At 49.5% G+C, this 15,008-nt stretch overlaps 1 protein-coding gene across 1 annotated transcript in view; it reads right to left on the bottom strand.

Moving 5' to 3' along the window:
- LOC102685777 (ephrin-A3-like) overlaps positions 1-14,454 on the bottom strand; it is a 31,042-nt gene extending 16,588 nt beyond the window's left edge. The window contains exon 1 of the mRNA XM_069185076.1: positions 13,739-14,454. Within this exon, the coding sequence (XP_069041177.1) occupies positions 13,739-13,845 (107 nt within the window). The 5' untranslated portion in view covers positions 13,846-14,454. The remainder of the gene's footprint in view (positions 1-13,738) is intronic.
- Between the last annotated feature and the right edge of the window lie 554 nt (positions 14,455-15,008).

Genomic DNA, 15,008 nt, shown 5'->3' with positions numbered 1-15,008 from the left:
CAGCTGGTCCTGAAGCTCACTGATACCAGCCAGCCTCAGCAACACCAGTCACAGTCAAGCAATCACAGCACAAGCCTGGGACACACACACAACACAACACAAACTGGAATGCTACAGGAACCTACACAGACAATACACACAGCTGAATACAGTATCTGACCATAGGATAGAGGATATAATCACCGACCACAGGCTGTCCACAGACACTGAACATAGACAGACCTGGCTCTCCAGAGAGGACAACCTGTGCTCCCACTGCCAGCAGGGAGAAACACAGACAGAGATTTCTGCTGCACTGGGAGAAATACAAATCTTCTTCCCTAAAATAACAAACCTAACACCGGAATTCCCACACCTGCTAGAATCGGAACAGCTTCCAATCCTGCTGAGAGAGGAAATTCAAGAGCTGCAGCCCAGTGTGTGATCTCCTGTCCCAGCCTGAGGAACAGACAGTGAGCCTGTCTCTCAACAATAATAATACAGTGTGTGATCTCCTGTCCCAGCCTGAGGAACAGACAGTGAGCCTGTCTCTCAATAATAATAATACAGTGTGTGATCTCCTGTCCCAGCCTGAGGAACAGACAGTGAGCCTGCCTCTCAATAATAATAATACAGGGTGTGATCTCCTGTCCCAGCCTGAGGAACAGACAGTGAGCCTGTCTCTCAATAATAATAATCCAGTGTGTGATCTCCTGTCCCAGCCTGAGGAACAGTGAGCCTGTCTCTCAATAATAATAATACAGTGTGTGATCTCCTGTCACAGCCCGAGGAACAGACAGTGAGCCTGTCTCTCAATAATAATACAGTGTGTGACCTCCTGTCCCAGCCTGAGGAAAAGACAGTGAGCCTGTCTCTCAATAATAATAATACACTGTGTGATCTCCTGTCCCAGCCTGAGGAACAGTGAGCATGTCTCTCAATAATAATAATAATAATAATAATAATAATAATAATAATAATACAGTTTGTGATCTCCTGTCCCAGCCTGAGGAACAGACAGTGAGCCTGTCTCTCAATAATAATAATACAGTGTGTGATCTCCTGTCCCAGCCTGAGGAACAGACAGTGAGCCTGTCTCTCAATAATAATAATACAGTGTGTGATCTCCTGTCCCAGCCTCAGGAACAGATTATTTGAGCCTCTCAAATAATAATGTTTGGATTGTAAATGTTGTGTTAATTGTATCTGCTTTGGCAACTCTGCAGTTCATTGGTCATGCCAATAAAGCTCTTTGAATCTGAATCTGAGAGAGTGGTGAAAAGAGAGAGGTACCGAGAGGTACAAAGCTTTTTATATTGAAGTGTCTGTACTAACAAAGCCAGATGATGTTTGTTGTCTGAAAACTCAACCGCAAAATAAAATATTAACAACTTCCTCCTCTCTCTCGGTGTGTGGTGCAGAAACGTGATACATGCCAAGAGCACACAGGACACAGATTACTGCGAGACAGCAACACGCCAACACACACGCATCACACTTACAGTGTGTTACTGTTACAGTTCATTCCGGTCTGTCAGAATCCAGTCCAGTCCAACCTGATGTAATCCATTCTGCTGTCAGAGTCCAGTCCAGTCTGCTGTAGACCAGGCCACACTGTCAGAATCTGATTAAATCCGTTCCGCTCTGTCAGAATTCCATGTCAGAATCCAGTCCAGTCTGCTGTCGGAGTCCAGTCCAGTCTGTCACAGTCCAGTTGATTAATGTCTCCAGTGCAGTTGATTACAGTCCAGTCTATTAAAGTTCAGTCCAGACATTTATACTCCAGTCTGTTCCTGTCCAGTTTGTTATAATCCAATCTGTAATGAACAGCACAAAGGCAGAACTCCAGAGTCCTCTGTACTCCTACTGAAACTCAGTTCATCTTTGGCAAGTGACCAGAAGACTCCCGTCTGTCACTGTGGTACAGCACCAGGGGGCATCTCCTTATGTCTTGTGTGTAGAAGGAATGGCAGAGTGCCTGTGAAGTGAAACTCGACAGCAGTGGTCTGTCTTTGGGTGGCTGAGCATTGTCCAATGCTTTCTGTATTGTTGTTGTTTTTGCTCAGGCAGTGAAAGGGCCCCCTGTCTTGTAGCTTGCTGCCTGCCTGGACCCGGGGTCCTTGCAGTTTGGCAGAGGCTACTCTTTCTCTAATACAGTCCAGTCTGCAGTAGTCCAGTTTAATACAGTCCAGTCTAGTCCAATACAGTCCGCAGTAGTCCAGTCCAATACAGTCCAGTCTGCAGTAGTCCAGTTTAATACAGTCCAGTCTAATCCAATACAGTCCGCAGTAGTCCAGTCCAATACAGTCCAGTCTGCAGTAGTCCAGTCTGCAGTAGTCCAGTCTAATGCCCTCCCTCCCTCCCACACACACGGTCTCTCCCTGTTCCCCCCTCTCCTCTCCTCTCCTCTCCTCTCTCCCTGCACCCCATTCTAACTCCTGCTCTCCTCTCTCATTCCTAGGGTATTGCTGGGGTAACCAGGCGCCGACCCTGAATGTTAATGACACCCTGCGCCTGGATCTCTCTGCTTTTCCACCTTGTAGCGCTCTGTCATCCCATCCCTCTCTCCCACTTCACACTAGGCACTATATAACTGCTAGGAAGTAATCAATTGTGGAGATCAAAGAGCATTGCTCCACAGCGCTCAGTTTTCACCACACAGCTGTCTGAATACCCCAGGCAGCTATAATCGGTGCCCTGTATGAACTCCCTCGTTCTTTCTACTACAAACACAAACAGTGGATCAATAGTGAAACACGAACCAGAGGACACAGGTGGAAGTGCATTAAAGATCTCAAACAGGAAGTGCTTCTGTACGCTAAGGGTTGCAGGAGCCTAGAACAAGCTGCACATCCTCGTTATTGACATCCTGACTTTTTATCCAGAGAAACGTCTGGATGAGCTCGGCCGTTCATTTCTCAACTGGCAACCAAAAAGACTGAATGTCCCCATCTAATTTTGAACCTCTCATATACTCTTTTCCCCATTTCCTGGCCCAAACTCCCCAGCACTTGCACACTGAGACGCAGGCAGGCGGGCTGCACTGCGGTGTTGGTGCCTGCTCCGCGTTGTGCCTGGCATTGTGTCGCCGGAGCCCTCCGAGGGCGTGACTGAACCCTGCGTTGAAGGCATGCGCCTGTCAGTAAATGCTCTCACAGGACGAGGGAGAAAGAAGCAGCCAGTGAGAAAAATGCATTAACCCCCCCCCTCCTCTAGTGTACACACGTACCCCCCTCGGCAGACACACACACGAGCGCCCTGCCCGCTGTCTCCAGGGAGCAGTGCGTAAACGAGTAAGGAGAAGCGGGGCTGACGGAGAGATAAACCCATCAGGCTGTCTCAGGGGAGGGCAGGTGCAGTCACTCGTACTGATCCTTAAAAAAACAACAGCATCCACCCCCCCCAGCTCTCCTGTCCCTCACTCCCTCTCTCCTCTCCCTGCCCTGCTCCTCTCACGCTCCGTCTATCCCGTCTGCTCAGACCCCCCCAGGTCGAGACACATTAACCCCCCCTTTCCAGCACAGCAGGAGGCCCTGTACTCAGACATCACTACATTCATTCCACTTCATCACACACACACACAGAGAGAGAGACAGGCAGGGAGAGGGAGAGAGAGACACAGACAGACAGGGAGAGAGAAAGAGAGAGACTGAGAGAGAGGGGTGGACAGAGAAATGAAGAGAGAGAGGGGGCAGGGATAGAGAGAATGAGAGAGAGGAAGAGAGGGACAGGGGCAGAGGCAGACAGGCTGACACCACAACACACTCTAGATCCCTCTTCCTTTATCACCTCACACCTGGCCCAGGCCCTGGGCAACACCAAATTCTACTTGTGCTGCAGAACACATAGCTACAGACTCACACTAACATTGTGACGAAGGGAGAGAGAGAGAGATCTGAGCAGAGGAGACAGGCTCAGTGTGTGTAGACCGCTGTTCCCCTGGACAGACCTGTCTTTCCAAATCACTGACTCTGCACCGTATGTCAGAGAGAGAGAGAGAGTGACAGACACCCCAGGAAAGAGACGGAGGAAGAGAGAGCAGAGAGCAAAATAATTACGCTTCCAGTAAAGTCAGTCCAGTCCAGCCTGGAGAGCCTCAGACTGCTCTGTCAGTGGGAGTCTGATTATAATCCCAGTTCATAACTAATCCAGCTCACAGTCCAGTCAGTCCAGTCCAGCCTGGAGAGCCTCAGACTGCTCTGTCAGTGGGAGTCTGATTATAATCCCAGTTCATAACTAATCCAGCTCACAGTCCAGTCAGTCCAGTCCAGCTTGGAGAGTCTCAGACTGCTCTGTCAGTGGGAGTCTGATTATAATCCCAGTTCATAACTAATCCAGCTCACAGTCCAGTCAGTCCAGTCCAGCCTGGAGAGCCTCAGACTGCTCTGTCAGTGGGAGTCTGATTATAATCCCAGTTCATAACTAATCCAGCTCACAGTCCAGTCAGTCCAGTCCAGCCTGGAGAGTCTCAGACTGCTCTGTCAGTGGGAGTCTGATTATAATTTCAATTAATAACTAATCCAGCCCACAGTAATGTCAGTCCAGTCCACTAAAGTCTAGAGTGGCTCAGACTGCTCTGTAAGTGTGAAAACAAATGGTAATCTATATTTATAAAACACAATAGCTTATTAATATAAATAATGACAACAATATGAATGCACTTAACTACATCACCAGAAGTCAATATGACATAATTGTCACCCTCATCATCATTGTAAGCTTCCAGTTGTTCATAAAACAGAAGCATGCAGCTTAGTAGATTAGTATTCAGACAGTGATCCCCATGTAGCAAACTACCAGCACTCCCACTGCCAGACACAGAGCGATGCCCCACTGGAACACTGGAACACACACACGTACTATAAAACTGTAACATATTTCTACTATAACACAAACGTAGTATAGAAACGTACTATAACAATGTAACACACAAGTCGTAAACCACACAGATAACATATTTAACATACTGGAATTGATACTGTAACATGTAACAATGTCACAGACATACTGTAAGACTAATACACATAACAGATACTGTAACACTGTTAACTCACTTGCACTGAAATGCTACAACAAACAAAGTATGTGTCTGTGACATTGTTACAGTAACACCTACTGTAACAGATACATGCACTATAATACTGCAACAAACACTGTAACACATACTGTAACACACCTACTGTAACAGATACTGTAACACACACTGTAATACTGCAACATACTGTAACAATGTCACAGATATACTGCAACATACTGTAACACTGCAACATACTGTAACAATGTCACAGACATACTGTAACACCTACTGTAACACCTACTGTAATACTGCAACATACTGTAACAACGTCACAGATATACTGTAACACCTACTGTAATACTGCAACATACTGTAACAATGTCACAGACATACTGTAACACACGCACTGTAATACTGCAACATACTGTAACAATGTCAGACATACTGTGACACCTACTATAACAGATACTGTAACTAACATGCACTGTAATACTGCAACATACTGTAACAATGTCAGACATACTGTAACACCTACTATAACAGATACTGTAACTAACATGCACTGTAATACTGCAACAATGTCAGACATACTGTGACACCTACTATAACAGATACTGTAACTAACATGCACTGTAATAATGCAACAATGTCACAGACATACTGTAACACACCTACTGTAAGTCACATGCACCATAACAATGTCAATGTCATAGACGCATACTGTAAGACTAATACATACATAACAGATACTGTAACAGACCTACTGTATGAGTTATACACACACATACTGGAACATGAACACACCAGCACTGTAAACATGTAACATACTGTCACACTCATACACAGGGCTACAACTCCACACGAACACACTCAGAACCCGAGTCGAGAGTGGATCATCAGGAGGCGCGAGAGACGCAGGAGAGGAGAGGGGCGCTGTGATGTTTGTGAAAGAGGTTTCTCAGATCCTGCTCTTATCTGTGCAGAGACGTGACAGGGAACTGACAGTCTCACTCCACCTGTTGGAGCACAGGCAGCACAGGCCACTGTCAGCGGAGTCAGAACCAGAGCAGCAGGCCCGGACTGAGACTAGTGTCCAGTGTCAGCAGAACCAGAACCACACCACAGAGCCGCAAGCCCAGCCAGACACCAGAACCACAGCACAGAACAGATGGCCCAGACTAAGGCCAGTGTCAGGTGAACCAGAACAACAGGCCCAGGCTGAGAGCGGGGTCAGCAGAACCAGAACCAGTGTACAGAACAACAGGCCCGGACTGAGACCGGTGTCCACAGGGCAGAGTGCTCTCCACTGCAGAGGAAGGTACAGACCTTTAAGTATTTTAATACTTCATGCAGACATTCATGTCAATATTTAATTTCTCATGTGAGTTTCAGTGCACCACTGCTCAGGAGCCGGTGGCTGTGTGCCATTAGCATCAGGTTAGAGGGCAACACGCTCAGGGAGGGCGATCTATTACTCCGAGATCAAGACCAGCGTCGACTTCAGATCTCAGCACCCCCCACCCCCCCTCTGGTCTTTATCTTCCTCTCCCTCCTCTCTCTGTCTGGAACACAAAGACAGAGGGATAGGGGGCCTCTCAGACAATAGGCTGGAACGCAGAATGAGACTGAGAAGGAGAAAGGACACTGGAAATCTGTGGCATAACTGTACACCCAGTCCAGCTCCTCTGTATCTTCACATGAACACTCCTTCATCATCATCAGAGCTGGAGAGTCACTGTACAGACACCCAGTCCAGCTCCTCTGTCTCTTCACATGAACACTCCTTCATCATCATCAGAGCTGGAGAGTCACTGTACAGACACTCAGTCCAGCTCCTCTGTATCTTCACATGAACACTCCTTCATCATCATCAGAGCTGTAGAGTCACTGTAGAGACACTCAGTCCAGCTCCTCTGTATCTTCACATGAACACTCCTTCATCATCATCAGAGCTGTAGAGTCATTTTACAGACACTTGATCCAGCTCTTCTGTATCTTCACATGAACACTCCTTCATCATCATCAGAGAGTGGCAAGGAGATTAATAGATTAATATAGAGAATTAACCGAGAAGAGCCTGGAGTTGCAAAGCTGGTAAAATATCACAAAAAATCTTGTAGTTTTATTAGTCCAGACACGTGTGGTATTTGAAAATGAATATGAGTCATTTGCAGGTTTTAAGGTCGGGCTGAGATAATGCATCAACTCCCACACCCTCACAAAATTACCTTGCATTAAACAAATGTAATAAGATAAACAGAAAATGCCATTTCCAGAGAGTCAACAAACTAGAGTTACACTTCCTGCTGCATCAACACCTAAAGCCAGCAAGAAAGAGAGACAGTGTCTCCAGACAGTGACCCCAGAGAGAGAGGGAGAGACAGTGACCCCAGAGAGACAGTGTCTCCAGACAGTGACCCCAGAGAGAGAGAGGGAGAGACAGTGACCCCAGAGAGACTGAGGAAGGGAGACAGTGTCTCCAGACAGTGACCACAGGGGAGAGAGGGAGAGACAGTGACCCCAGAGAGACTGAGGAAGGAAGACAGTGTCTCCAGACAGTGACCCCAGAGAGAGAGAGGGAGAAACAGTGACCCCAGAGAGACAGTGTCTCCAGACAGTGACCCCAGAGAGAGAGAGGGAGAGACAGTGATCCCAGAGAGACAGGGTCTCCAGACAGTGACCCCAGAGAGAGAGAGGGAGAGACAGTGACCCCAGAGAGACTGAGGAAGGGAGACAGTGTCTCCATACACAAACCCCAGAGAGACTGAGGAAGGTAGACAGTGTCTCCAGACAGTGACCACAGAGAGAGAGAGAGGGAGAGAGGATGAGAAAGTGAGATGGTGACCCCAGAGGGAGAGAGATGGTATCCCCAGTGAGCCCAACAAGACAGTAACCCCAGAGAATAGGAAAGGGACAGTGTCCCCAGTGAGAGAGAGAGGGTGTCCCCAGTTAGACAAACAGTGACCCAGCGAGAAAGACTGAGATCTCTCAAAGAGACAATAAAGCTCTCTGAATCAGAATGTAAGAGAGGGAGTCCAATCCAGTGCAGGTCTGACAGTGTTCTCAGTCCGACTCCCAGTGCACAGCAGTCTGATCCACTCCAGGTTTTACCACTAGTGCTGTAATAGCAGTGCTGGGGCAACATCATAGGCTGGAGACTTCAAGTGAACTCTCCGTTTTAAGTTTTCATTTGGTCACACAGACTTGATGAGACAGCTAAATGAATCCACTTCTAGGCGTCGCGGGTACCTTTGGCAGCCACCAGGGGGTGCTGTTGCTGCAGCAAGCCCCACATGGTTTGATGCAATCCCATGCACTCCATTGTCCCTTGGGAGAATCCCATTCCCAGCGATCACAGCAAACTCAATGACACAGTCCACAGCAGACGGCGTCACGCGCACATTTCCTGCTGAATGCCAGGGAAGTTGGGAAACCACAGTGCTCGTGGCCGATGCAGTCCCTACACAGCAGCTCTGGGCCTGCGCTGAGAAAAAGGGTGTTTCAGCAGTACAGACTGCCCCCCCTCGGGGCAGGCAGCCAGCACGGCACGAGCTGGGAACAACAACAGCCACACTCCGGGGAGCACATCCACCAGCCCCTTGAGCGCCTACGTCAGGCCCTTCCTAGCGAAGGTAAGGCAAGGACTTACCAGACTGCTGCTCTCCTGCTCTCCATCACCTGTGTCCTTCGCTCCTTCTGTCCTCCCCCATCACTCTCGGGGGGGGGGGGGGGGCAGACTGCCTGTCCTGCTGTTTCCGAGCAGAGTCAGTTTCTCACACTGACCCCAATCTGTTCCTCCTGCAGCGACAGCACTGAGTCCTTAACGCACCACCAGCACTGAGATTGAGACTGCTTAATTACAGCAATACTCACACACACACACACACAACACAGCTCCAGCACTGAGATTGAGACTGCTTAATTACAGCAATACTCACACACACACACACACACAACACAGCTCCAGCACTGAGATTGAGACTGCTTAATTACAGCAATACTCACACACACACACACACAACACAGCTCCAGCACTGAGATTGAGACTGCTTAATTACAGCAATACTCACACACACACACAGCACCAGCACTGAGATTGAGACTGCTTAATTACAGCAATACTCACACACACACACACACAACACCAGCACTGAGATTGAGACTGCTTAATTACAGCAATACTCACACACACAGACACACACACACAACACAGCTCCAGCACTGAGATTGAGACTGCTTAATTACAGCAATACTCACACACACACACACACACAACACAGCTCCAGCACTGAGATTGAGACTGCTTAATTACAGCAATACTCACACACACACACAACACAGCTCCAGCACTGAGATTGAGACTGCTTAATTACAGCAATACTCACACACACACAGCACCAGCACTGAGATTGAGACTGCTTAATTACAGCAATACTCACACACACACAACACCAGCACTGAGATTGAGACTGCTTAATTACAGCAATACTCACACACACAGACACACACACACACACAACACAGCTCCAGCACTGAGATTGAGACTGCTTAATTACAGCAATACTCACACACACAGACACACAACACAGCTCCAGCACTGAGATTGAGACTGCTTAATTACAGCAATACTCACACACACACACACACACACACAACACCAGCACTGAGATTGAGACTGCTTAATTACAGCAATACTCACACACACACAGCACCAGCACTGAGATTGAGACTGCTTAATTACAGCAATACTCACACACACACACACACACACACAACACCAGCACTGAGATTGAGACTGCTTAATTACAGCAATACTCACACACACACACAACACAGCACCAGCACTGAGACTGAGACTGCTTAATTACAGCAATACTCACACACACACACACACACACAACACCAGCACTGAGATTGAGACTGATTAATTATAGCAATACTCACACACACAGCTCCAGCACTGAGACTGCTTAATTACAGCAATACTCACACACACACACAACAACACAGCACCAGCACTGAGACTGAGACTGCTTAATTACAGCAATACTCACACACAACACAGCACCAGCACTGAGATTGAGACTGATTAATTATAGCAATACTCACACACACACAACACAGCTCCAGCACTGAGATTGAGACTGCTTAATTACAGCAATACTCACACACACACACAACACAGCTCCAGCACTGAGATTGAGACTGCTTAATTACAGCAATACTCACACACACACACAACACAGCACCAGCACTGAGATTGAGACTGCTTAATTACAGCAATCCTCACACACACACACAACACAGCTCCAGCACTGAGATTGAGACTGCTTAATTACAGCAATACTCACACACACACAACACAGCTCCAGCACTGAGATTTAGACTGCTTAATTACAGCAATACTCACACACACACACACACAACACCAGCACTGAGATTGAGACTGCTTAATTACAGCAATACTCACACACACACACACACAACACAGCTCCAGCACTGAGATTGAGACTGCTTAATTACAGCAATACTCACACACACACACACAACACCAGCACTGAGATTGAGACTGCTTAATTACAGCAATACTCACACACACAACACAGCTCCAGCACTGAGATTGAGACTGCTTAATTACAGCAATACTCACACACATACACACACACACACACAACACCAGCACTGATATTGAGACTGCTTAATTACAGCAATACTCACACACACACAACACAGCTCCAGCACTGAGACTGAGACTGCTTAATTACAGCAATACTCACACACACACACAGCACCAGCACTGAGATTGAGACTGCTTAATTACAGCAATACTCACACACACACAACACAGCTCCAGCACTGAGATTGAGACTGCTTAATTACAGCAATACTCACACACACACAACACAGCTCCAGCACTGAGATTGAGACTGCTTAATTACAGCAATACTCACACACACACAACACAGCTCCAGCACTGAGATTGAGACTGCTTAATTATAGCAATACTCACACACACAACACAGCTCCAGCACTGAGATTGAGACTGCTTAATTACAGCAATACTCACACACACACACAACAACACAGCTCCAGCACTGAGATTGAGACTGCTTAATTACAGCAATACTCACACACACACACACACAACACAGCTCCAGCACTGAGATTGAGACTGCTTAATTACAGCAATACTCACACACAAACACAGCACCAGCACTGAGATTGAGACTGCTTAATTACAGCAATACTCACACACACAGCACCAGCACTGAGATTGAGACTACTTAATTACAGCAATACTCACACACACACACACACAACACAGCTCCAGCACTGAGATTGAGACTGCTTAATTACAGCAATACTCACACACAGCACCAGCACTGAGATTGAGACTGCTTAATTACAGCAATACTCACACACACACAACACAGCTCCAGCACTGATATTGAGACTGCTTAATTACAGCAATACTCACACACACACTGATCCACACAACACAGCTCCAGCACTGAGATTGAGACTGCTTAGAGTAATACTCACACACACTGATCCACACAACACAGCACCAGCACTGAGTTTGAGACTACAGTACTTAATTAGAGTAATGCTGACACACACAACACAGCTCCACAAATGAGAATGCTTAGAGTAATACACACAAACACATGAGCTCCAGCATGGAGACTGGGATTGCTTAATTAGAGTAATACTGACACACACAACACAGCTCCAGCACTGTGATTGAAACTGCTTAATTAGAGGAATACTCTCTCTCACACACACACACACAACACAAGCACTGAGATTGAGACTTCTTGATTAGAGTAATACTCACACTCACCCAGAGATCACAGGAACAGTGTTACTACGGTAAACTGGCTCAGCACCCAGAGATCACAGGAACAGTGTTACTCCGGTAAACTGGCTGAGCTCAGCACCCAGAGATCACAGGAACAGTGTTACTACAGCAACCTGGCTGAGCTCAGCACCCAGAGATCACAGGAACAGTGTTACTCCAGTAAAGTGGCTCAGCGCCCAGCGATCACAGGAACAGTGTTACTCCAGTAAACTGGCTCAGCACCCAGAGATCACAGGAACAGTGTTACTCCAGTAAACTGGCTGAGCTCAGCACCCAGAGATCACAGGAACAATGTTACTCCAGTAAACTGGCCAAGCACCCAGAGATCACAGGAACAGTGTTACTACAGTAAACTGGCTGAGCTCAGCACCCAGAGATCACAGGAACAATGTTACTCCAGTAAACTGGCCAAGCACCCAGAGATCACAGGAACAATGTTACTCCAGTAAACTGGCCAAGCACCCAGAGATCACAGGAACAGTGTTACTACAGTAAACTGGCCGAGCACCCAGAGATCACAGGAACAGTGTTACTCCAGTAAACTGGCTCAGCACCCAGAGATCACAGGAACAATGTTACTCCAGTAAACTGGCCGAGCACCCAGAGATCACAGGAACAGTGTTACTACAGTAAACTGGCCGAGCACCCAGAGATCACAGGAACAGTGTTACTACAGTAAACTGGCTCAGCACCCAGAGATCACAGGAACAATGTTACTCCAGTAAACTGGCCGAGCACCCAGAGATCACAGGAACAGTGTTACTACAGTAAACTGGCCGAGCACCCAGAGATCACAGGAACAGTGTTACTACAGCAAACTGGCTGAGCTCAGCACCCAGAGATCACAGGAACAGTGTTACTACAGCAAACTGGCTGAGCTCAGCACCCAGAGATCACAGGAACAGTGTTACTCCAGTAAACTGGCTCAGCACCCAGAGATCACAGGAACAGTGTTACTAGAGTAAACTGGCTGAGCTCAGCACCCAGAGATCACAGGAACAGTGTTACTCCAGTAAACTGGCTGAGCACCCAGAGATCACAGGGACAGTGTTACTATGAGAATATAAGATATACTGCAGAAACAATCACCACTACCCAGTTTCCATAGTCTGGTATGCGGTGTTTCAGTGAGAGCGCCCTGCTCGTGTCCTGTCTGCAGGTTTCAGAACAGCAGTCTGGGAGAAAGTTTTCTCCGCAGGCAGGAAGGACCGGCGGGTCGCTTCTCCTTTCACCGGGGTCGTGGCGTCGCTGGGCCGAGAGGACAGCCGGATTCACTCGCCGGCGGTCCCGCAGGTGCACAGAGCCCGGCTTTCAGGTGAGCCGGACCGGCTCGGTCCCCGATAGTGGCCAAACGGCGCTCTAGACGCCGAGCGGGAGCTGCAGACTCGGAGACCGCTAGGAGCGCAGATCCGCGCGGCGATAGCGAGAGATGCAGACAGATAGCGAGCGCAGGAGATGCGCGCACACACAGATCGGCCGAGATACAGGCGGCGAGAGATGCGGACGGGAGATGACACACAGGGGCACACGGACACACGGGCAGCTCCCTGCCCGTCCCGGCCGGACAGCCTGCGCGCACAGACAGATCGGCCGAGATGCGGACGGGAGATGGCACACAGGGCACACAGACACACGGGCAGCTCCCTGCCCGCCTGCCCGGCCCGGCCGGACAGCCTGCGCGCATCGCAGACAGGTGGCACACGCCGCGCTAAGAGGAGAAACGTCCACATCACCTGCCGGGAAAGGAGCAGGGGGGGGGGGAGAGGGGCTGGGAGTTGGGGATCGGGGGATACATTCGGTATTCGGTAGAGGAGGGGGGACAGAAGAAGGTGGCAGGGAAGCAGGTACGACCCGCCCCGCCCCCCCTCCCCGATACTTACTGCGCGTTGGAGCTGTTCCAGTGCACGGCGTGCCTGTTCGCGAGCGCCAGGTGGGATTCCGCCCAGGTGAGCACGAGGAAGCACACCGCCGCCGCACAGCGAGCCATCGCTCGCGCCCTCCGCCGGGTCTCGCTCTCCCACACACGGGCGCGTGCCGGCGGGACGGGCGCACGAGACGGAGAGGTCCCTCCGGGGACTCCGGTTCTGCCGCTAATGCACTCCAGCACCCAGGACAGGATCCCCGTCTCCCATTCCCACCCCACCCCCCCAGAGCACAACTGCGCGCACACACCCCAGAAACCCCCCAGGTACTCCGCCTGTCCTAGTTGTCGCTTTCCAATTTGAGGGGAGGCGGCGAAGTCAAAAAAAATATTCCGCTTTAAGACGGTTTGTTGGCAATATATCCCCAAGCAAGAGCGTAGTTTCTTAAGAAGAGAAGACTGCACGTAATGCAAAAATGTGGAAATCTCTCGGCTGGTCTTTAAATCCACTTTCGGGGCTGCGGCGCGAATTCCTCCGCGCTCGGGTCCGTCTCCCGGGGTCCGTGCGCGCCGCGCGGCGAGAGCGAGTTCTCCCTGCGTTCTCTCTCACGGCTCCGGAGGGCTGCTCCGGCATCCCTCGCATCCTCGCCCGCTCTCTCTCTTTATCGCGCTCTATCTCTCCCTCCCCGCTCCTCTCTCCTCCTCCTTTCCCTCTCTCTCTCCTCGCCGCGCGGCGCCAGGCCCCGCCCCCGGAGCGCGCCGCCGGCCCGCGGCCTCCCGAGCGCGGCGCGCCCCCGGCGCTCTCGGAATCGCGCCCCCCCCCCACCCCCCGACCCGCTCCTCCGTTAACCCTTCCCTGGAGCGCACCTGCTACCGAAGCACGACCACCCCGGGGAGCGGCAGCGCTGCTCAGTGCACCGGCAGCTGGTCGAGCAGTAGCGGAATGAGTACCAACAGGAGCAGGGGCTGTACACGGAGCTGTAGCTGCAGCAGAATTACAACTAGGATTAGTAACAGTAACAGAAGGAACAGCAGTAGCGGTATTAGTAACACATAAGTAGTATTAGTAACAGTAACAGAAGGAACAGCGGTAGTGTTATTAATAGCAGCTGGAACAGCAGTAATAGTATTTGAAACAGCAGGAGCAGCAGTTAGTATTAGAAACAGTTTTTGTAACTGTAGCAGCAGTAACAGCAGTGTGTATCTGCTGTTGCTGGGTATTGTGTATCTGCTGCTGGGTGTGTGAGGCTGTGTGCGTTGCTGCTGGGTGTTGTGTATCTGCAGCTGGG

Source organism: Lepisosteus oculatus, chromosome 27 (genome assembly GCF_040954835.1).
Source record: "Lepisosteus oculatus isolate fLepOcu1 chromosome 27, fLepOcu1.hap2, whole genome shotgun sequence".
Taxonomy (NCBI): domain Eukaryota; kingdom Metazoa; phylum Chordata; class Actinopteri; order Semionotiformes; family Lepisosteidae; genus Lepisosteus; species Lepisosteus oculatus.
The sequence above is the reverse complement of the archived record's forward strand: the minus strand, read 5'-3'. Positions and strand labels throughout refer to the sequence as shown.